The following is a 22,677-nucleotide window of genomic DNA, read 5'->3' on the forward strand; positions in this document are numbered from 1 at the left end:
TTTCATACTGAGTTGTGTGTACTGACTCATGCAATTGGCTCAAACCAACCAAAAATGTTAAAAAGAAAAAATTGGCAGTTATTCTCCAACAGCTGAAAGCTAAACTCAGTTGAATGCTTCCAAATAAACAACAACAAAAAAAACTAAGACGGATGTCCGCTAGGTGAGGGTAATGGAGCCAGCATTAAACTTTGGAATAAAACTTTTGTTCCAGTTTTGTTTTTATGCATTTGTATAGATCATGTGTTTGTAAAATAAATGCTTTATATTAGAGATGCACTGATATATCAGTCTGGTATTAGATCAGTACCAATATAAACAAAATTTGATCGTATTGGAAATTGGCCTGTTGGGGCCAGTAATTTGGCTGATAAATGCCCATACGTGCGCACAGCCACAACACAGCATTCAGGCAGCAAGGAGCACAGCCTGGCAGTGTGGAGAGCTGCCCCAAGCTGGTAAGTCTGTTGTGGTAGAAGGGGAGTGGGGAGGGAAGGGATGTGGTGGGGGCAGATCAACCCCCACACCCCTCCTCACAGCAAGGGAGGAGACAGGGATAGGGGCAGGTGCTGCCCAGCTGTGGTGGAGCAGGGCACCGGACGTATCTGCAGTTTGTTGGGGAAGGGGGGGGTGGCTCCCACAGCTGTGTGCACCCCAGGAAAGCATGGGGGGAAGGGGAGTGTGCCTCCAGATCTGAGGGGTGGGGAAGGGAGGCTGCAGCTGCAGACTGGAGCCAGGGCTGCACCGGGCTCTTCTTGCCAGGGTCTGGGCTCAGGATGAGGCTACAGAGGGAGCTGCAGCCAGCCCAGATTTCACCGTAGCTCCCTTCCCCCGCAGTGAGCCGTGTGTCCGTCCCATACTTGCCCTGGATGGCCAGTGCCTACCCCTTCTCTCACTGTGGGGGGGGGGTGTTGTTGATTAGCCCTCTCCCCTGCCCCATGCCTCTTCCCTCCCCCTCGCCTTCCACCACAGTGGACTTACCAGCTGGAGACAGCTCTCCGTGTTGTATCAGAAATCAGATGGGCACTGGCTGATATGCCTCTTTAAAAATTGGATATCGATGTCGGTCCCAAAAATCTCTATTGGTGCACCCCTACTTTATGTATGCGTTGTTATCAAGGCATGTTCTAGGCATGATGTTGAATTTTTTCTTTTAACAGCTTATAAGAACATTTAATATGATACAGATCTGGTGTGTGTGGAGAAGCCATCAGCACTTCTGCAGAGATGTGAAACGATAAACTAATCAACACAAGTTGAGAAAAGTGTGGACAAGACTTTACCTTTTATGGATTTTTTTTAAATAAACAAAACAGTTTTTTGTTTGGAATAGACTTTGAGATTAGTTTAAAGAATCAGTGTGATTACAGTATTCTCTGTCTTTCCTTTTTTACCATTTAATGACTGCAGGTGGTTGTCACCCATTTCATACATGGGCTAATATGTTTTAATTATTATTTTCTCATTACAGAAAGCCTAAAACTAAAAGGGCAAAACGATTTCTTGAGAAGAGAGAGCCAAAGCTTACTGAAAATACAAAAAATGCCATGCTCATAAAAGGCGGAAATGCAAACTTAACTGTGACTGGAGTGCTTAAAGACATTGTAAGTATGTTTGTTGGATGTATGTTTACAGTGTATAGCTAGAACTTATTCCAGGGCACCAAGAATATTTTTCTATGCTTCTATTTTATTTTACAGTAACTTGTGTGTTTACCTGTTGCATGATTGGTGTGGTGGAATGCAAAACTTTTTAACTCATGGGCCAAGCCCCAAATAACTAGAGCTTTTTTTTTCCCCCCCCGCCTTTTTTTTTTTTTGGCCTGTCTTCTCATTCTTTCACACTCCCATTCCACCTCCCTTCTTTAGCATGACAATTCATATTGTCAAGCTGCGCAGATCAGAGGAATAAGGTATCTTTGGCCACTACTGCAGAATTGATATTGCATTACAAAGATTTTTATATAAAAGCTGTTTGGTATGGAGCTTTCAGCTTCTAATGGACTAATATTATGCTCTTCAAGTCCATATCTACCTGTACTCCAGCCTGTCAGTTATGCATCCCCTAGTTCTCCCACTGATTCTCCTTTCCCATTTTTTGGGGGGTGGGTTATGTTTCCAGGGCATCCACCTCCCTTTCCTGTTTCCCTTTGCTTGGCATTGCAGGGCTGGAGATAAGGAAGGAGCAGAGGGGAACCAACCCATTTCAAACAGGGTGGAAAGGTAGAAGTGGGATTGTCCTGACAGTTGCTGGGCCCTTTTTACCCCTTGCGATCCTGCTTATGAGAGTGGTGTTGGTTACTCCTTCTCCCCAATGTGAAAACGTCTTGCAGCTCCAGAAGTGAAGGGAAGAGATCCCTTTCTGCAGCACCTCCTGTGCAAGAGCAGGCAAATGGAGGGAGTTTGTTCCTAGGGTCCCTCAGTCTCCACCACCACAAAAGGGAGCAGGAATGGTATTTATGTAAGGTCTGGTACTTATCAGCTTGCCAACTGCAGCCATGTATGTGGGTCCATGATGCTGTGTCTTTGAAGGAAGGAAAGTAAAATTGACCATTGCTGTGGAAAATGGCATATCGTGAGAATGAATTGTTAACTTGCAGGTGTTTTGCAGTAGTTGGTGTGAGAGAGTGCTTATGCTAAGCAAGGCCTAGCATTAAAAAAAATGCACTAAAACTCCCAGAATGCTTCAAGGAGGTTGAGGAGTCAGCAATTGACATTCTGGTAATCACTTTCTGACCCTTAGATGAAAATACTGAACTTCTGACCTTTAAACAAATGATAAAAATAGCAGACATGCCACTTACATTGTTAAGAATAGGAAACTGCATGGCTAAACCGCAATGATGAAAAAACAACCGCATATTATGTCAGTTTTTACATTTTAACCCTGCAAAAACCAGCAAAACATATAGATGAATAAGGTTATAGATGTATTTAGGTTATAGAAAATTAGCATAAGAAATATAAAGGTCATTAAGAATTAACATAAGAAGCGTAATAATTATAATACAAAGCGTATCACCTGATATTATAATATAGATAAGTTAACTAAATAACCAATAGAAGTAAGAATTAGAAATGCATATGTATAAGTGTTATGATATATAACTAATAGTACAGTTATGTTAGATGCCTCACTTCCCCCATGGGGACAGTTTTGTATCTTTTGCCTAAAAAAAAGATAAGGGACTCCTTTTAAATGAGCTGTTGACCAGTTCTGAGACTGCTGAATCAGGCAGCCGCACCTAGCCTCCGGGTTAGAGAGCAAGGGCTTGATTTGGGAACCTCGTGAACCAACAGACCTCCTTTAGTTTATGACTTTGTGGAACAATAAAAGTTTTAAATTGAACAGGTCTGAGCCTGTGCTTAATTCAGTCCTATATAATTCGGCATCGAGCTCCCACAGTTGGACAGTGCCTTGTAAGCTTCTTTTAAAAGCCAGCAACCAAAGAGGTTAAAATACATATATATATATGAGTCTTAATTAACATGTCATAGCTATATGCATTTTTAAATGAAACCTTTTAAATAATTATTTTTGTGATAAAGTCTGACTTGGTGATTAACGCATTTAATTTGCCAGAGTTAATGCTGTCAAACACCAAAAGTACTGTGAACACATATAAGGACTAAAGTAGGCTTGCAACCCTCCAGTAATGTAAGGAAGTATTGGCCTCATATTTTCAGATCAATTGGGCTTAAAGTATTTATTGTATGTATTTGCTTTTATCTGTGTGTTTACTGTTATTTTGAAGTTTTAATAATACTCTCTGTCTCCATGATGCCTTTCATTTTGGGGCTTCCAAGCTGTTTTATTTTCCTACCTATTGGTAGGAGTAGTGGGCTGAGGTTTTATTTGTCTTTAACAGAAAGAAAACAGGTGTAGAGAGGGATGATACGCTTTGTCAGAGTTTACTGTCATTGTTCATATTGCAGTGGGACTTAGGAGTCAGTTTACTGGTCAGGGTTCCATTCTGTGTTTGCAACTGTTTTGTATAGTTAGAATCCAGTTTAATCTCATGCTCTAACTCCCAAGAAAGATTTCCACCCCTCTCCCTGCCTCCCATTAAAAGTCTGGTGCAGTTTGCCTTATAATTTAAACTGGTGAATCTCTTAATGCTGGAATGGGAAGTAGCGGTGTTCTGTTTCTTGGTTCTGGTGTTTTACTTATTTATGTCTATACATCTCTATCTTCCTTAAAGAAGAGACACCAATCTTGGTTTCCATTATCTTGTCTTTTTGTGGGCCTCGCTACTCATCTGATTTCTTTCTGGGCTACATTGTATGTGAGCACTGTTTCATGGTTTCATAGTTTCTAGGGTCGGAAGGGACCTGAGCAGATCATCTAGTCCGACCCCCTGCCATGGCAGGAAAGAATACTGAGGTCAAACGACCCCAGCAAGATGTTCATCCAACCTCCTCTAAACACCCCCAGGGTAGGAGCCAGCACCACTTCTCTTGGAAGTTGGTTCCAGACCCTAGCTGCCCATTTGGAAGCTATTCACTTCTCTTTTGATGCCATTTTCTTGTAGAATTGTAGGGGAAAATGGTTATTATATTCCTGCATTAAAAAGGCTGTCTTGTAAAGTTCTGTCTTGCAAATTTTTTTTTTTTTAATTTTACAGTATGCCCTGAAAAAGCCCTTTGCTGTCCTATATAAAAAGTAAGTAATGTTTTTAAATCACTTGATAATATGGCACTTAATATATTCATAGAGAGAGGTATTTTATGAGCCAACAAACCACATTTAAAAAGATCAGGCTGTATAATAATATAGAGGGTGATAATGAAGGACTGAGAAGGACCATGCGTATGCTAGCTTCTGTGGTGAGTCCAGTGCTTTTTATCAAAAACTTGGCAAAAGCAGGATGTAACTAATCAGCTCCACACTTAGTCTAGGCTCTGCAAAGAGCCGACAAAATAGTGCAGAATTCAACTTGATGCGGATCCTTAACAAATTGGAAATTCAATGTTTATTAAAGATAAGTTGCAAAACATCTTGGTAGGAAATAGAGTTTATAATAAAAAGTATATATAATACAACATTTTTTTTCAAATTAGATCTGTTTATATAAGATGAGGAGCTTGGTGCAACAGCTCATGAAAATTAATATATTGAACATAGCATGGCTGAAAAAGCAGAGGCATCTCTTTCTGGAGAACTGCCTACATGGTGGTTTGAGATTCAGGTGCTGTGATAAAGAGGAAATGACAAAAAACTTCTGACTTGACAAAAACTAAAGAAAAACTAACAGAATGGCTGGTTTTGCACCTAAAATGGAACTGTACTTCTAAAGCTGAAATCATCCCAGCAGAGAACAGGAACCCAAGTATTATCATGGTGGCTAGTGTGAAATCACAAAGGAAGAAGAAAACCTTTTTTTTTTTCCTTCTCCCCCTTCTTTTTTTCAGAAAAAATATTACCAGACCTTTTGAGGATCAAACGTCATTGGTGAGTATAAATCATTTTATTCAGCTCGCTCTGGAACAAAGCAGGTTACACACAGAATAACATCATTCAAGAGACTACTATCCCTTTACCGCTCTTCCAGGTTCAGTGAAGATGTACCCCAGATACTAGGTTTTAGGGGAATTATTATATAATTCTGAACATGTTCAGTATCTACTTCTACATCCTAATATACTGTTGTAGGGTTTTTATTAGCAGGATACCATTTTCTAGTAACAGGTTTCTTAAAGGGGAGAACTTTTAAAGTTTTTTTTGAGGTAGTAAAAATTTAGGGTGCTCTTAAAGTCAGTGCATTCATAGACATGTTATGAAACTAACAAAACACTTGGAATTATTTAGTGTTTTATAACTGATGGAGAGTGGTGTGAAGGTGTGGACAATGATTTTACATGATTGTCTTGTAAATCTAGCTTGGTGGTCATTATCTGTTTGTACAAATAGAAATTCCATGTTGCAAAAATTAACTGGAAATATACCTGGGTTGCTTTACTATGAGCAGAGGAAGAAAAGTTAAGTAGAGTACCTAAGCCTAATGCACTGCTAAAAAATGTAAATCAAAGATTCAAAATAATGAGTTCTGTTCCAATTCAGAAATTTCTACTAAAGTGAACTATTGCATTTAAAAAAGAAAAAAAGGAGCCACTGGAAGCTTGGTTAGTCAGAGGTCTTAAATCCATTTAGCACTGTGTACCATTTGACAAGATAAGTTTTTGTTTATGGACAGGAAAGCAAAAATAGAGAGTTTAATCCCAGGATTACATCTTGTATTTAAGTGCTAGAACATGTCTGCCTTTATCAGGAAACAACATAGGGGTTTATAGCAAAGGCAGCTGGTCATAGGTAGCCCTTCACAAGAGAAAGGAAGGCGTAATATACAATAATAAGAACTGAGATGAGTTAACCACTGACCTAAAAAGTAATTAGCTATTGTCTAAGTACCAACCGCACAATATGTTTCCCTTTATTTTGTGCAAATAGAATAGTTGTCAACCAGTTAGCTGTATAGTTGGCAATTTTTTAAAATGGACTGTTTCCTTAAGCATCAAACAACTGTTGGCAGAACTGAGGGAAACAAGTGAAGGTTCAAAAAAATCCTCTGCGCACTCAAACTTACAAACAGAGAAAAAATTATGGCAAACGAAGTCCATCTTGATTTTAAAGAGATGAGAAAATGATGATGAAATGTTTTGGAGAAAATCACCATGTTGTGAATAGAAATAATGGGACTTTAATAGCAGTGAATGTAAGTTACAGGCTGAACATTTTGGAGGACAGCGATTCGGTTCAGATCACTGTCCTGAATTGATTTGGCTGAATTGGCTTCAGAACATTCAGCACTGATTTGATCATTCAGATTGGCTGGGGAGAGCCAGGTATAGCCGGGCAGCTGCAGGTTCTCCCGTGGCTCCTCCAGCTGTGCCTGTCTCTCCCCAGGTGGGGAGAGCCACAGGAGAAGCCCCCATGGCTGCCCTGCCTGGTCCCATCCTAGTCCTGGCAGTTTAAACAAACAAAAAAAACTAAAAACCTAAACTGAAAAAAGCCCTCCCACCCACCAGCTGCAGGAGTGGCAATTGGGGCCTTCTGGGTGCTTGTGGCAGAGCTGCCTCCACACAGTGGGGGGCAGCAGGGATCACCCTCCCCACCTGGTGCAGGTGCAGTGCAGCTCGGCAGGGCACTGCGTGCTGTCTGGAAGCTGGGGCTGAGTGCTGCTGGACTTTGGATGACTGCTGGAGCTGCCCCAGCTCCCAAGCAAATCAAACAGGGAGCTGGAGAATTGAGCCAGGGGCTGAACATCCCCTCAGTTCCAGGTTTGATTCCCCAGGTCTCTGATCTTTCCCCCAGTTTTCTGATCACTTCCCCCAGCTCTTCCTGGGGGGGTGCAGGCCTTTGGTGCAGGATGACAGCAGGCTGCTGCCTGCTGGTGATGGTGGTGATTCTGGGCTATTTCTGCAGCTGGCAGCAGCAGCCTGCTGAAACCCCATGCACAGATCCAGGGTCTTGCTTCCCACCCCACCCCCCTACCGAACAGCTGGGGGAATGATTGGAGCTGGGGAATCAAACCAGGAGCTCCAGCTGATGGGCGGAGCCACCCCAGCTCCTGGACAACACACAGCACCCTGCCGAGCTGCACTGCATCCACACACCATGGGGCTGCTGCTGTGCAGGTGGCGGGGGAATGATCCCTGCTGCCTGCCACTGCTCTGCACTGTATGTGGGAGGGGGCTCCGCTATGAGTGCCCAGAGACCTCGGTCGTCATTCCTGCAGCTGGTGAGTGCAGGGCTTTTTTTTTTAGTGCTGGGACTAGGCTGAGGCTGGGTGGGAGGTGGGGCCGGGCAGTGCAGCTGTAGGGGCTTCTCTGGTAGCTCCTCTGGCTGTGCCTGCCTCTGCCCTTGCAGGGGAAACTGCAGGCACTCTCCCCTGTTGCCACTTTCCCAGCCGTTGCGGGCAGGGGGGACAAGGGGCACAATGCAGGCACGACTCACTCTAGGCAGCAGGAGGGCATAGCCCACACTCCCAGTGCTGCCATGCCCGCATCAGCGCAGGGAGCAGTGACTGCTTTGTCACCACTTGCCAGCTGGCACAGAGTGCAGGATGCAGGTGTGGCAGTGCTGGGAGCGGGGTCTATTCCATGCTGCCACTTGCCCCCTTCCACCTGAAGCAAGCTGCGCCCATGGCCCACCCCCTAACCCCAGGTGGGCAAGCAACAGCAGGGCAGATGCCATACCCACATCCCACGCCCCGCTCCCTGAGTAATGCATCCCCCCACCTTGGCCGGGCAACTTATCCCAGCCCCAATCCCTCCCTCTCCCATGCCTCTTACCTCTCCCAATCCCAGCAGATTTACCAGCTGGAGACAGCTGTCGGCTGCCTGTCTAGTATATGGTTGAATCTCTGAATTGCCGAAACTTTTTTCTGAATCTGATTCAAAGCATCTGAATTATCTGGAGCTTTTAGTTGACCTCCTGATTCAATTTTGATCTGGATATTTGGTCCCTGAATGGGGCCAAATCTTCTCTGAATCAAATCAGCTACTAAAGCTTTGCTCAGCCCTATCAGATAGATACAAGGTGCCCTAGCTTAGTTTAAGGTAAGAATGGGCACAGAAACAGTAACTGCAGAGCAGCTGAAGCAAGCAAAGCTGTCCCCACTTAACTTCAGGCACATAAATAGTTCTGCTCTTTTCATAAAGACCTGCCCTCACCCCCTTCCACTCCCGGTTAAAAGTTCCTTGTAACCCTGTCCCAGGCTAGTTTTTCCCAATTTGTGGTGTCAATGCCACGTTTCTTAATGTTTACCTTAAGAGTATCCTTGACGTGTTTCCTCTCGCTCCTGTGTGTCCTTTGTCCTTGGCAGTTGTTTTGGTATACATGCATACACAAGGCCCTGTCTACCGCAACTGATGTTGAATAATCAATGCTTCCACTCCAGCAGTGTTAGTGTGGTTGAGGTGGTATTTGTGCAATAGTCTTTCCACTTTATGGCAAGAATCTTCTGGAGGCAGCACTGGTGGTGGTATTCCAGGTCATTTGGAAGCTGGTCACTGTATGCTTGTGCAAAGATTCAAGGAGATGCATATTAACTTCTGAAGAACTGCATGTGGCTCCGGAGCCGCAGGTTGGCCACCCCTGCCCTAGAGTAATTACAGCCACAGAGGTCATATCCAGATGACCACAGCTGTACAGTATGTAACGCTGTGGTTTTGTGTGTGTTGCTACTTAGCATACAAGCAGGTGCTCCCTGTGCTGCTACCTTGCTTGGGGGGTGTTGATCCTGAGGCAAACTAGAGTCAAAAAACCCATGCAGAAAAAAACAGGGATATGTGGCATCAGCATGCACCACCCAAAACCAGATCCTGGCTGGCCAGAGCCACACTCCAGCTGCTGGCCAGGGTCCCAGCTATGGAAGCACTGTGACTGTAGCTTCTCTGCCCCCCAGAAGCCCAGGTAAAGCTTCTGGGGCCAGCACATTTGCTAGTCCCTGCTTTCTCTACCCCACCTGGGGTAATCTGCCATGTGCCAGAGTGCATGTAGCACAAGAATTTCCTAGGGACAAGTAGCAGCAGCACAAGGTGTGCTGCTGCTGCTGCTTGTTCCTGGGGAAACAAATGGCTGTGCTCACCTGGATGTAGTTAGAGGTCATTACTGTGGAGTAACTGAAGCTCAGTAAAGCCCCTGCCTGTCTGGGAAACAGGATGGGGAATTAGGGACTTACTGAGTTTCAACTACGCTTATAACTTCCATAACCCCTAACTGCTGGGAACTGCTGTTTTAGAGCCTGAGACGGGCCCGTTGAAATGTAAATATTTTGTACAAGGAACGAGAGTTCAGCATACTGTCATTATACTCTAAGGGTGTGGATGCATGACATTAATTACTAGGGCCTTGCAACGCTTCAGTTCCCGATTTGATTCGGCCCAATTCGGTGGCCGAATCTCTGAATCCAGATCGAATCAGGAGACCCTTTAATCTCTTCTAATTGAATTGGAACCCTCCAAATCAGTTCAGAGAGATTTGGGAAGATTTGGCAATTTGGACGTAGACACAGCTTTAAATGTTTTTTCTACATACCTCTAGGTAGCAGGTGGCTTGTGAATGCTGTGATGCTGGGGCACATGGAGTGTCCCGCAGAAGTGCGGGGGGGCTCCCCAGTGCGTTCAGCAGCAGACCCAGACGTGGACCAGAAACACTTCCGGTCCACTTCCAAGTCTGCTGGAGAGCACAAGGGGGAGGCCCCCCTGTACTCCCCTGGCTCAGCAACTGGTGCCTTCTGGGTCTGAGGAGCACCCGGGATCCCCCCCGTGGTTGATTGCCAAGTCAGGGGAGCATGGGGGGACCTCCTACACACTCGCTGGCAGACCTGGAAGTGGACCGGAAGTACTTCTGGTCCACTTCTGGGTTTGCCACCGAGCATATGGGGGGGGCCCACACTGCTGTGGGACTCTCTGTCCGCCCCAGCATCACAGCATTTGCAAGCCATGCTGGTACCTCAAGGTATGTAGGAAAAAAAGTTTAAAAATGTGCGTGTCCCCGAATTGCTGATTCTCCGAATCGGTATCGAATCTTCAGATTTGGATTCAGCTGAGTTGAATTGGGAACAGTGATCTGAATCAACTAATCAAATCACTGTCCCTGATTCGGGCCAAATCAAATGGGGCCCATTTTGCACTCCCCAAATAATTAGTATACAAGTAACCACCCCAGTTTTTACTCTGTAAAACAATAGCAGACTTGTGACCATCTCTAGCAAGATGGCTGACTGCAGTAGGTGCTGTTTCAGTGTCTGGGCACTGTGGGGCAGGGTAGCCTAGTTTCAAGCAAGTGTCTTAGGATAAGTTTTGGTTAGGACGGTGACATGGATGGTTACTTCTCACCTTCTGAGGGGTAACTCTGTTGGAGTGGAGTGCCTTGCATGACCTGTGTTATGCATACACTCTGCTTTTTACTGCAGAGCAAGTTTACTTTATTATGAAACGGTTGTGGTCACACCTTTGGTGTCATTGCTATTTTTATTATTGGGAAGGGGTTAATGCGGTTATGAAACAACTTGTTTTTAGGAAGGTAGGACCAGAAAGGAATTTCTGGGTCATGGCATGCTGCCCCTGTAATCATAGGCCACCACATTGTAAAATCCCTTTTATACTAATCAGGCTCTCTTAAAACCAGTTTTTTCTTTCTACTGCTCCTGTTGGGAAGTTGTTCCAGAACTTTTCTCTTCTGATGGCCTAAACTTTTATTTGTGCTGAGTTTATACTGGGATGGGCAAAGCCCAGCCCATGGGCCAGATTGGGTCTATGGTGGACTTCACTTCCCAGCAGCCCCTGTCTGCACTGCTTTGGCTGGTCTTCATGGAGACTCCAGGTGCAGCGGGGCTGTGATGGCCCTGTTCTCCCATGGTCTCCATGGAGACCTGTGATGAGCATGGGCCCCATGGGCAGGGGCATGCAGGCAGTGGACTACCTCAAGGTCCAGTCCTGGCCCTGGAGCAGCTACCCACCCAGCTGCAGACCCTGCTAGTATGGGTTAGGGCTGCTGGGAAATGGAGTCTGACCACCAACCGGACCTGTCATTTTGCCCACCCCTGGTCTTATACCTATTTGGGTTTATGTCAACAGTGAACTTTACACTTGAATAGCTCTCCTTTCTCCCTGGTGTTTATCTGTTACTGATAACATTTATAAAGCTGTCATTATTCCCTGTCAGCCCTTGTTCCCTTGCACTTAACAAACTAAGCTTTTTTGGTCTCCTGATCCCTCCATTCCCCAAATCATCCTAACAACCCCTTTCTGCACCAGTTCTAACTTGAATTCATCTTTCCTGAACCTGAATGTATGTTTCTGATCCCAATAGTCCAGATGATGTTGTGCCAGTGGCATGTATAATGTAATGCTTTCCATCTCTATTGGACTTGCATCTCCTTCTCTGGCATAGGGCCACAGGTGTCTCTCTTTTCATGGCTATGTCAGATATGGCTTGTCTGATTGGTCATTCTGTAATTGATTTTGTACATCCAAGTCTTTCCCCTCCCTGTTTCCAACTAATGAGCCTTAGCTTATAGCAAAAACTTGTGATTGTGCCTGTCGTGTTATATTTCATGCTATTTCTGTTTCTCTAATCTCCAAAGACATTCAGGTCATCATTGGTGCCTTAAACCAGGGGTGTCAGACATACGTGCTGAATTTAGTTTATAGAGATGTCATCTGGCCTGTGGGGTTCCTAGAATTTTGGGGTAGGGCATGGAGCCTTGTTGGGGGCATGTGTCAGTGGTAGGGAACAAGGAATGGCTGCATTGGCCCCCAAAGCTGCTAATACTTACTCCACCGCTGCCAGGGTGTCAGGATCCCACCTGCAAGGAGCCGTGGTCTGGATCTGTCACATGGGGGAAGGGGTCAGTTCATCACCCCACCTTTTTAAGCTACTGTCATTAGTCAATTTCACTAACCTGCCCCTACTTCTTACCCAGAAGTCATTAATGAAAATTATTTAATAAAATCAGTCCCTAGACACCAACTGCAGAGACTTTCTTAGCCTGATGAAGGGTTTTTAAACCTGAAAGCTTGCAAAAAAAAAAAATTCCAACCATTTAAGTTGGTGTAATAAAAGATATCAGATTCACCCAAAGAACCTGGTCTAAGGACACAGGCAGACAAACATGGCTACAACCTACACCCAAGTCCCAAGACTGTTATTTGAGGAACTCCATTAGTAGCCGCCCTCCAGCCTGATACTTCACCTTTCAGAGGCTATGGACCTATGTGCTGTATGAAGCACTCAAGTGCCTTTGCAGTACTCCAAGCAGTGAGAGTATAGATCATAGAATCTGGGCCTGGAGGCAACTTCTGGAGATCATCTAGTGCAGTGGTTTTCAGACTTCCAAAAGTCACAGAACTCTTTCATATCACTTCTGCTGCTGAACTCCTACCTCTCTCCTGAAGATTGATGTGGAGCCAAGTGACCTGGCTTGGCGCTTGGATTGTGCACTGCCATTACCCCCACTGTCTTTGTGGAACCCCTGCTGACCTGTGGTGGAACATGGGGGACGGTTTGAAAACCGCCTGTCTAGTGCAATTTGTTATCCATCTCCAAACCATTCCATACAAGCCCTTATCTAACTTATTCCTAAAACTATACAATTAACCCTGCAGCACAACTGTTTACCTCTATATGTTGGCTAACATACAACTTAATTAATTTGCAGCACATCTCAGTTATTTTTCTGTCTTGAAGGGTAAGGTAGGGGATACAGAAGAAAGATGGTGAGCTCTAAGATTTTGCAGTCCAACTAACAGGAGTTCTGGGAAAACAAACTGACCTCCCCACCCTACCTGCCACCGTGAAATGTGCCTAGCCATCCCTTAGCAGTGGTGATCAAAAATATTAAGCACAAAATTTGCAATCCTGGCCCATCTGCATCCCCCCCTTCCTGGTACATTGAGGCAGTTTAAAAAATCAGGAAATTTCAAGGATATACGTTATAGGAGCCTTGGGTGGGGAGGATGTTAATTTGCCATCTACTATTGGAATCTTCTGGTCTTGTACATTCACGCATCTCTTAGCAACCACAAGGGCCAAAAAGGTCTCATTAAAACTTTGAGATTCTCTAGGAATATTTTTTTACAACTTAGAGTTTAAACAACACCATATATGCCAAATTGTGAGGGTTTGTAATGCCAAAGTTACTGAATTTTGGTCAGATTCAGGATTTGTACTGCCAAAGGAATGTAATGCAGAGTAACATAGGTGCAATAAAAATCATTAGAGGAAGTACAGAGAAGAGATAATGATTGGGTGGGCAGCAGCCAGCCACCAAGGTTAAAAACTCGCGGCTTGGCCAGGAATGGAAGTAATGATTCAAGGTATATACCAGAATGTAACATTCAGAAGTGTGGAAGCTACTGAGGGTAGTTGAAAGACAAACAACAAGGATTAATGGGATCAATTAAGGAACAGGATGTCCAGGCAAAATGTCAGGAATGTCGCTTGGTGTGGAGTTCCATAAAGCTGCTAAGGTTAAACTCCTAAGGGACTGGGTGAATGCTGGGGGAAAAGTAGACAATACACGGTTTTCTCATGGCTGGAAACACTTAAAATTAGTTTAAATACAGGCATTATTTTATAAGCTGTAGCTCTTAAATGGACATGCTTTTAGCACTAACATTCACTAGCTCATTAATGTACTTACAAACTGAACTTTATGGTTTTGATTTTTTTTAATAGGAATTTTTTTCCAAGAAATCAGATTGTTCTTTGTTTATGTTTGGTTCACACAACAAGAAGAGGCCTAACAACTTAATAATAGGTATGAAAAAAATGTAAGTTCTTCCCTCCCCACTTTCCCTGAACAGAATGAAAGAAACAGGGCTTGAAAATAAATGTCTAAAGCAGTGGTACACAACCTCTGATCTGCAGGCCAGATCTGGCTTGCTGGCCTTCCCCCCGCCCCCCCCCAATCCAGAAATTTGGTAACAAGGGAGCAATGACAGCTGCTCCCCTGTTGATTAAATGTCCAGACCCATGGACTGGATGATATGGCCCTACAGGCTAGATTGCATTGATGTGCAGTGAGTCTGCAGCCGCATCCAATGCAGAGGATTGGGCCAGCATTTAGCTGGTTCTGGAGCACAGATTCAGGCTGGTGCAGTAGATCACGTGTAGACTGCCCCGCCTCCCCTGATTCTGACTTGTGGATTGACCACGTGCCACCGCTCTGGTCTCTTATCTGGCTCATGGGCCCAAATAGGCTAAGTACCACTGGGCTAAAGCAACTTTTTTTTTTTCTTTTTCACAGGCTGCATGTTTGATTATCACGTCCTAGATATGATTGAGCTAGGCATTGAGAAATTTGTCTCTTTAAAAGAGATCAAGGTAAGATATTCAAAGCAGGCACTCTAGTGACATCTGTTGGTGAGCTTTTTTTGTGGCATCTCACACATGTATACATGAAGTATAAAAGATGATTTTAAAATACTAACTCAGACTGCCAGGATTAATGTGTGGAAGTTCATCTTGGTATCTTATTTCTGTCCTCTGTACATGTGTATGATCACCATTTGGTTCCTTTGAAAAGTTTTTGCCATAGGTTTGGGCTGCTTCCAACATTTAGGTTGCAAATAGGATCTTTGTAAAAAATGTATTTCAATCAGATTATCTTAATCAGATTCTACCGGTGGACAGTCCTTAAAGTTATTAGGGACACCGGTAAGGCTGGAATTCATCTCTTCACAGCCAGTGATGATTATTATTATTATTATTATTTTTTTTTTTTATAATATATGTGCAATACTTCAAAGGCTTTTCTGGACCTTCAGTTATGCACAAACCCTGATTTTTTTTCACAGAGCACCTGCAATTGACTGCTTTACTCCTTATTTCATACACGCATTAGAACAACATATTAATCTCTAGCTAAAGGAATTGTAGCACCTCTTCTTGAAGCTCATAGACTTTCATATGGAGCACAGACACTCCACCTGCATCAAAACTGGTTTGAAAATATCCATTCTGTATTTGCACTAATATAATTCGGAGACTACAGAAATTGGCAGCTGCTTAGTTACAGCTTCAAAACGGGTGATAATGGAATAGTCCTCTTAGGTAGCAAAGAAAATTTTAAAGTTGAACTCTCTCCACTGCAGTGTGGTAATTTTTTTTTAAATGTATTTTCATAATTATTTATGCAGCAGGGAAGTTGTAGTCCACTAGCAGTGAGTCGGTATCAAACCCAGCATTTGGTAATGGGTTGAATACTCTGTTAAGTTTCTTCCACGTCTTTCTCAGTGCAAGAAATGCAGTGTGCTTTCTTGTGCTTTGTGTACTAGTAATCCAAAGCCAACAAGCTTCCTCCAGCACTTTCAATATAGTGTTTGTTTCACTATCTAACTCATCTTACAATTGGGGACCTTTGTCTTATTTGGCCTTAGACACTACTCACCTATTCAAAGGACCCACAAAATTCCAAATACAAGTACAGTGTATAAATTTGAAATAATACCTACCCCTATATGTGTTTATCAGAAGTCAAAACAGCACAAAATGGAATGTGCTCTGGTCACTTAAGCATGCTGTATAACCTTGTTTGAATATTTGTTTGTTTTTGTATAAACAATATGTCCAATAGAACAGCAAGTGTCCTGAAGGAACAAAACCCATGTTAATATTTGCTGGTGATATGTTTGACTTAAGTGAGGAGTACAGAAGATTAAAAAGCCTTCTCATTGGTGAGTATTTTAAATAATAGGGTTTCAGCAGTTATACTGCATTAAGCAGTGACAACGTTATATAATGAGAAGTGGTATTTTGCTAGTATTGCTCAACATGTACAAAAAAGCACAGCAATATCTAGCATTAATTGTACCTGTTCACTTTAAATGGTATATGTTTGTGTAAACAGGTACACACAGGTTTTTCTCCAAGGCTAGAAAGCATTGGAAAAGTTAATTCTGATGAGTATCCCGTTAAGTATATTTGCCTGGCATTGGTGTTTGTATACAGACGAATGCAAGAGGCAGACGGAGGTCTGAACTGTAAGGAGTTGCGTGTCATGCTGTAGACAGGTGCCAGGTAACTGAACAGTTGGTCTTTTGCATTTATATTGTTACCCATCTGGATAATTTCAGTTCTCCCATTTAATTTGCCTTAAGTTGTCTGGAGCCACATGTACTTAAGAGATGCCATACTGGGTCAGATCCTAGGTCCATCTAGCCCAGTACTTTGTATCTCTCAGTGGCACAGACAAGGCACTAATGGGAAAGCATTTATGCAGGGCCTGTCCTCCCTGATCTGTCCCCTGCCCCTTGTCCCTTACAGCTTTCAGCATTTATTGGCCTTGAGAGCCTTATTTTGAAGGTCACAGCCTTACTGATATAGCGCTTAAATATAAATCCAGTTTTTCTTTTCCTGCTGAATGTATGGCAAGTACACACCGCATGTCTTCGTGTTCTGTTGATTTCCATGAAGCATCTAGAGGCCAAACAATAGGTGGAGGAAAGGTTCAGCCATGTAACAGGACACTGATAACATTGGGTAATTTACATTTTATAACTTGGCCTCCCTGAAAACTTCTACGATGTAATAGGGAGTGGCTGTTTCTTCCTGTTCCTGAGAAATAAAATGTTTTTAATCCCTGACTGTTGCCACAAAACCTAGGAAGATGTCCCTGCTGTTTTAAAGACCGTATTGTTACGGTGCTGCTGAGATCCCCAAGGGAAAACGAGTTATCTGATGATCTCTTGTTAACAAAGCTGTGTGACGTTACTGACGTTCATGGTAAACAACCCAGTTTTTGTTGGTTTGTTCTGTGAAAAGGATTCGTGCATTCTTGGGCTGTCATGTGAAGGTGGTCTTGTGTTGTACAAGTCATAAGCAGAGGGAATTAATGTTTATGTTTTGTGTAACTGACCCTTTGAAATCCACTTAACAATTTGGGGACACTTTATTTGGGTGTATATAAATGGCAACTATACTTTTCCCTTCTAAACAATCCCTACGAGGAAAAAAATGCCGTTTTTTATTTTATTTTTCCCTCTTGTTCCCATAAAAAGTGTCTTTAATATTTTTTGTCATTGGGCTTTCACTGGCCAGTTTTTTATGATGGTATTAAGGGCCCAGTGATTTCCCTGCCCCCGCATCCCTCTTGAATTGCAGCCACTGAATCCCCTGTTCTAGTAGCCTCCTGAGCACATGGCTTATAAAATGTTTTCCTGCTCATTGAAACATCAGTCGGCTCACTCGTTCCTTAATGTCCCCTATTTACATATTAAAAACTGCCCAATTATTGAGTCCTGATACATTTTTAAAAATTGGGGTTTCTTGGCAGCCTGGCTGCCAAGAAATCTGAACATCTTTGAGGTAGAACTTTTTATTTCTTCTCCATTCTACCGTTTCTGTGCATGTTATTAGGATCTAGTATCTAGAGGTACAGGGCTCAGTCAGGATCTTTTGATGCAAGTGTTTGAGAAGTGTTTTATATGGGGGATAAAAAGAAACCCAGAATAAGCATTCCAGCCCCTGGTCCACCAGTCGCAGACGTTATCTCCAGCAGCATCTGTGTTTTTCAGGGAAGAACAGTTTCAGCTACTATATGGAGTAGGCAGAATATAATTTATTCTTTAATACATTTAAAGCCTTTGAAAACAAAATGGAGGTTCTCAGAAGCCCTCTGCAATGGATGCTTAATCAGAAGGCCTGGAAACAGACTAAGCACATGCTAAATGTGTGGCAAGAACTAAAAAAAATGAGGTAAGGAAGGTCTCCAGTCCAGCCAAAGTGTAGGCTGCCTCAAAATTAAGACTAAAACAAATGTTTCAAATTCAAAAGGGTTACAAAGAGGAAAATGTTCTGCAGCTGGTGGATGTCATAGAAACAAACTTTTCCCTGCCTGGATTTGGATGGCAGGGAAAAGATCATTCTGTGGGTAGAAAGCTAAGGGCTACCACAAAAAAGACAGTTTGCCAGGAAAAGCTTTGTAAATATAAATCTGCCTGCTAAGAGAGCTCTAGTCTTAGCTGCAGCCTGGGAAAATATATGCAAAAATAAAGAAAATATTCTACCAATGACTTTTTCCCTAGATATGAATTCAGTAACCCAGCAAAGGAAGAATGAGAATATGCAATTGACCAAGAATTTCTTGGCTAAACTCCAGGTTATATCTGCCAATAAAACTTTGCTTTGGACATTGGGTCAGTGCTGATACTCCTGAAAATGATAATTGAGGAAGTGACTGGAAAGGAAATCTTTAGAAAATAACCTGAATGGGAAACTTGAAGGGAAGTGAGCCCCGTGTTTTGAGTATTGATTGTCCTTTTTATTAACACACCTCTAGGGACAAGGTCACATTCTTCTTCCACCCTCCACAGATGATGGGCTCATTTGACATTCTTGTTGTATGTTAACTTCCCTCACACTGTTTTTTCACAGTCCTGCTATGAAGACTGTGCTGGAGGCCACTCACTGTTGGTTAACTAATATCTAAAATTCCTGTTTGAAAACTAAGCTGCTTTTTCATGTAACTGATCATACTTAATTTGTCTGTTTGAATAGTGTACGTTTAGTAAAAAATACTTGATGCAGTAATGGCAGGTTTATTTCGCTTAATAGTGCTGTATTTAACAGGGTAATGAAAGTTTTATAATAAGCAAGTCTTGTATAATAATACGGTAAGAATATTATAAACAGTGGTCAGTAAAAAGCTATCAGTAACACTAAAACAGTAACCTTCTTTGTGCATTTTTACCTCGTATTGATCTGTGCCATTGTCCTAACTGCTGGCTTTGGTGCCAGAGTTGTTTGAATCAGTCAGTTTGTCAGATTCTACACTCTTAACCTAACCAGATGTTCTTTTCTGTACTACAGAATGCATACGTAACCACGAGCTTGTTGGAACAGTTGTGAGATGCATTTCATTTTTCTAAGTTTGTAGTTGAAACTTTAAAAGAGTGGGTTATTTCAGACAGCTAAAGATGCTACTTCAAAAGATATGTACCCATTTGCTATTGAAACAAAGTCCATATATTTATCTCCTTTTATTTCTTAATTGTTTTCTTTTTTTTAACTACGTTCAGGAGTTTTCGTTGCTGGCAGAGTACTGTTTGGAAAGTTGATACTTGTTTTCCAGTACTCTGCACATTCCCAATGTTACACCTCTGAGCAATAGCAGTGAGCTTTTTCAGATGTGAGAGATACTCAACTGGATGTGTATTTTGGCTTCAAGTAATAACTTGTGGATGTGGACTATAGAGACACTTGTTACATTCAGTGATTTCTAAAAAAAAAAAAAAGCCAAATCCGCATCTACTTTTGCTTTGGAATATTTAGAAAACACCAGTCAGTCTGAGTTCCATCTTCTATAATGGAGATCTATTATCAAATTAGCATCCTCTTATTGTCGTCCTATGGTTTTGGTCTTGTTTGTCTCAAGAAGAAACCTGGCGCATTCAATATGTTTAAATATTGTTTCAGACTTCTTCAGGGGTCCTACCGTGCCCTATGTTCGCCTGGCTGGATTAGAACATGTTCTGCATTTCACAGCTCTGGATGGGAAAATTTACATGCGAAGCTATAAGTAAGCCTCCTTTTGCTTTTGTACACTTAGATTTGTCTAACGTGAACCTTGATTTCATTCTACACTACAGTGACCTTGTGCCGTGTAGGTACAGATCTTAGCTTGTGTTGTAGGCACACCTCATCAGATACTGACTGTGTATACACATCTAGCTTGTTAAATTCTCTCCTAACATGCTTTATTAAAATTGTGCTTCATATCAGCATTCCCTCTAAGCTGCATGGTGTGCGTGGCCATGGCCACGCACACTGCACAGCTTAGAGGGAGCGTTGTTTCATAGCTTCTCATTCTCAAAAGTTCTTAATTTCATGGGTCGTGCCTGAGGTGCTTTTCTGTAATTAGTCAGAAAAAATATCTAATGCAACATCACAGACCTAATCTAAATTTAAATTTAAATTAATACATAAGAGGCCAAATTAATTTTGAAACAAACTGAATTCACAGTATTGATGCCTGGGTAGTTGTTTGGAACGGGCTCAGGCTGAATAGATGTTGAATGCTCTCATATTATGATCAAACTGATCTGTAAAGTCATGTTTAACTACACTTAGTCTGCTGACAGACATGAAAAGAACAAAACAAAACAACAACCATGCTTTAAACTGGAAGAGTTAGCGCATTAGATCAACCAGGCTCTGCAGCTTCTGTATAGATTGGGCGCTTCAGCGGGGCTTTTTTGGCGCTTTTATCTAATAGCTGATTGAATTCAATTTGGCTGCTTATGATTCAATCAAGTATTAGATAAAAGCGCCAAAAAGCCCTGCTGAAGCACCAGACATCGGGCAAGCTGGGTCAAACTAATGCAGTGCCTCTCCTGGACATGCTCTGGGCTCAGTGCAGGGGCATGCAGAGTTTAAAGTAAAGCACTGTTGTTTTGTTGGTTTGTTTTTTACGTCTGTAAGCAGCCATAGTGCAATGTATTTTCTGAACAAAAAATCGAGCGGTAGCACCTGTTCATAAAGGCTGAATTCTCTTCTGCAGGTCAAAAAATAGTTGGAAATTATTACAAATTAAATGAGTGAACAATATTCTTTTTCCCTCCCCCCACCCCTTCTCTAGAGTATTACTGAAGAAATCGGGCTGTAAAATACCAAGGATTGAATTAGAAGACATGGGACCTTCATTAGATTTGGTGATGAGGAGGACACATTTGGCTTCAGATGACCTTTATAAGTTATCTTTAAAACAGCCTAAGGCACTCAAGGTACTTGAAACTGGTCTTGTATACAAAAGACATTATACTGCAACTTGCACAATCTTTAAGCTAGAACAAGTTTTAAAGTTAGCCATAAAAAAGATGCAGGGCTGGAAGCATTACTGCATTGTACATTCTCTAAAGAATCATAGCTTTCTTGGATCAACACCCCAAAGCCCATGCCATGACATAGATGGTAGGGAGTGGAATAAAGATGTAGTGGGGTAAGAGTTGGAAATCCTTAATTTAATTTGTCCATTTCCACTTCAGGTGCTTTTGCCTTGAAGGCTTGGGACTTCTGTGATAGTGATATCTGTCACTATCATTAGTGACATCGTTTGATGACTAAATGGTCTTTATTAACATTCATTTTCTCTTACAGCCAAAGAAGAAGAAAAATATCTCCCGTGATGTCTTTGGTACAACCTATGGTCGAATCCATATGAAGAAACAGGATCTTGGTAAATTACAGACCAGGAAAATGAAAGGGTTAAGGAAGAGGCCCGCAGAGCGGATAACTGAAGACAGTGAAGGGATTAGTCCAAAGAAAACAAAATCAGCTTGATAGGATGAAATAATTCTGGGGACTTTTGCAACCATCAGTTCTCACTGTATTTCTCACTAAGTACGTGGCAGAGATGGACCTTTCTGCTACTATTTCTTTTAAAAGCTTTGTAAATATTTTTTAATGCAACTTCATATATAAATGGATGTGCGGTCTCAGGCTTTAACATACGACCAGAGTATTGAAAAGGAAGTAATCTGACATGATTTATCAGGCTTCAGCAAACTGAATAAACATATCTGGTATCATCATCAGAAGAGATAATTCAGTTGTCTAGTAACAGACAGCATTGTGGGATTCTTATCCGTGGGACACGAGTTGAATTAGGCTCATCACATAAACTCTATTCTGGAATTAAGTGTAAATAATTTTCTTATTGACTTTTTTCTAACGCTTTTGTCTTATGTTAAGTTTATTTAGACTCCCAGATAACTTGGAGTACCCCTCTCTCTCACTTAATAAACTAAGTTGTCTTCACCGTGTGTTTCATAAAAGAGAAACAATGTCAGCATTAATATCTGCTTGTGAGCTGTCTCCTTGTTCTCTCCTCAAATGCCACTTATTTGAGGTGTTATGCTACTTTCATCACCATAGTATTGAAATGCATGATGCTCACTTTGAGTATAAATGAGACCTTCAGGATTTTAGAGTCTGGTATGCAGTCCTTTGTTTCATTTCCACAAAGACTGGACATGTCAAAACCAACCTTAGTCTCTGGTTTTTAATCATAGTATTTATACCATTTTCCTTGCCATACTTGAGTACCAGAAAGAGATTACTAATGCAGCAAAGGTTTGACTTCTTTTTTTCCCTCTATCTTCTCATGGCTTTGAGAGTCTTGTTCTACTAATACTCTTACAAAACAAAATCTAAAGTTGTTTTCTACTTAAG

General features: G+C 42.2%; 1 protein-coding gene across 1 annotated transcript in view; it reads left to right on the top strand.

Annotated features, from left to right (window-relative positions):
• Nucleotides 1-22,268, top strand: part of RPF2 (ribosome production factor 2 homolog) — a 40,808-nt gene extending 18,540 nt beyond the window's left edge. The window contains 9 exon segments of the mRNA XM_090037992.1: nt 1,472-1,604; nt 4,625-4,662; nt 5,412-5,451; nt 14,185-14,266; nt 14,756-14,832; nt 16,085-16,184; nt 19,924-20,026; nt 21,086-21,230; nt 21,604-22,268. Of these exon segments, the coding sequence (XP_089894118.1) occupies nt 1,472-1,604; nt 4,625-4,662; nt 5,412-5,451; nt 14,185-14,266; nt 14,756-14,832; nt 16,085-16,184; nt 19,924-20,026; nt 21,086-21,230; nt 21,604-21,786 (901 nt within the window). The 3' untranslated portion in view covers nt 21,787-22,268.
• The last annotated feature ends 409 nt before the right edge of the window (nt 22,269-22,677 follow it).

This window comes from Crocodylus siamensis, chromosome 1 (assembly GCF_052110815.1).
Source record: "Crocodylus siamensis isolate JL-2025a chromosome 1, ASM5211081v1, whole genome shotgun sequence".
NCBI classification, from domain to species: Eukaryota; Metazoa; Chordata; order Crocodylia; family Crocodylidae; genus Crocodylus; species Crocodylus siamensis.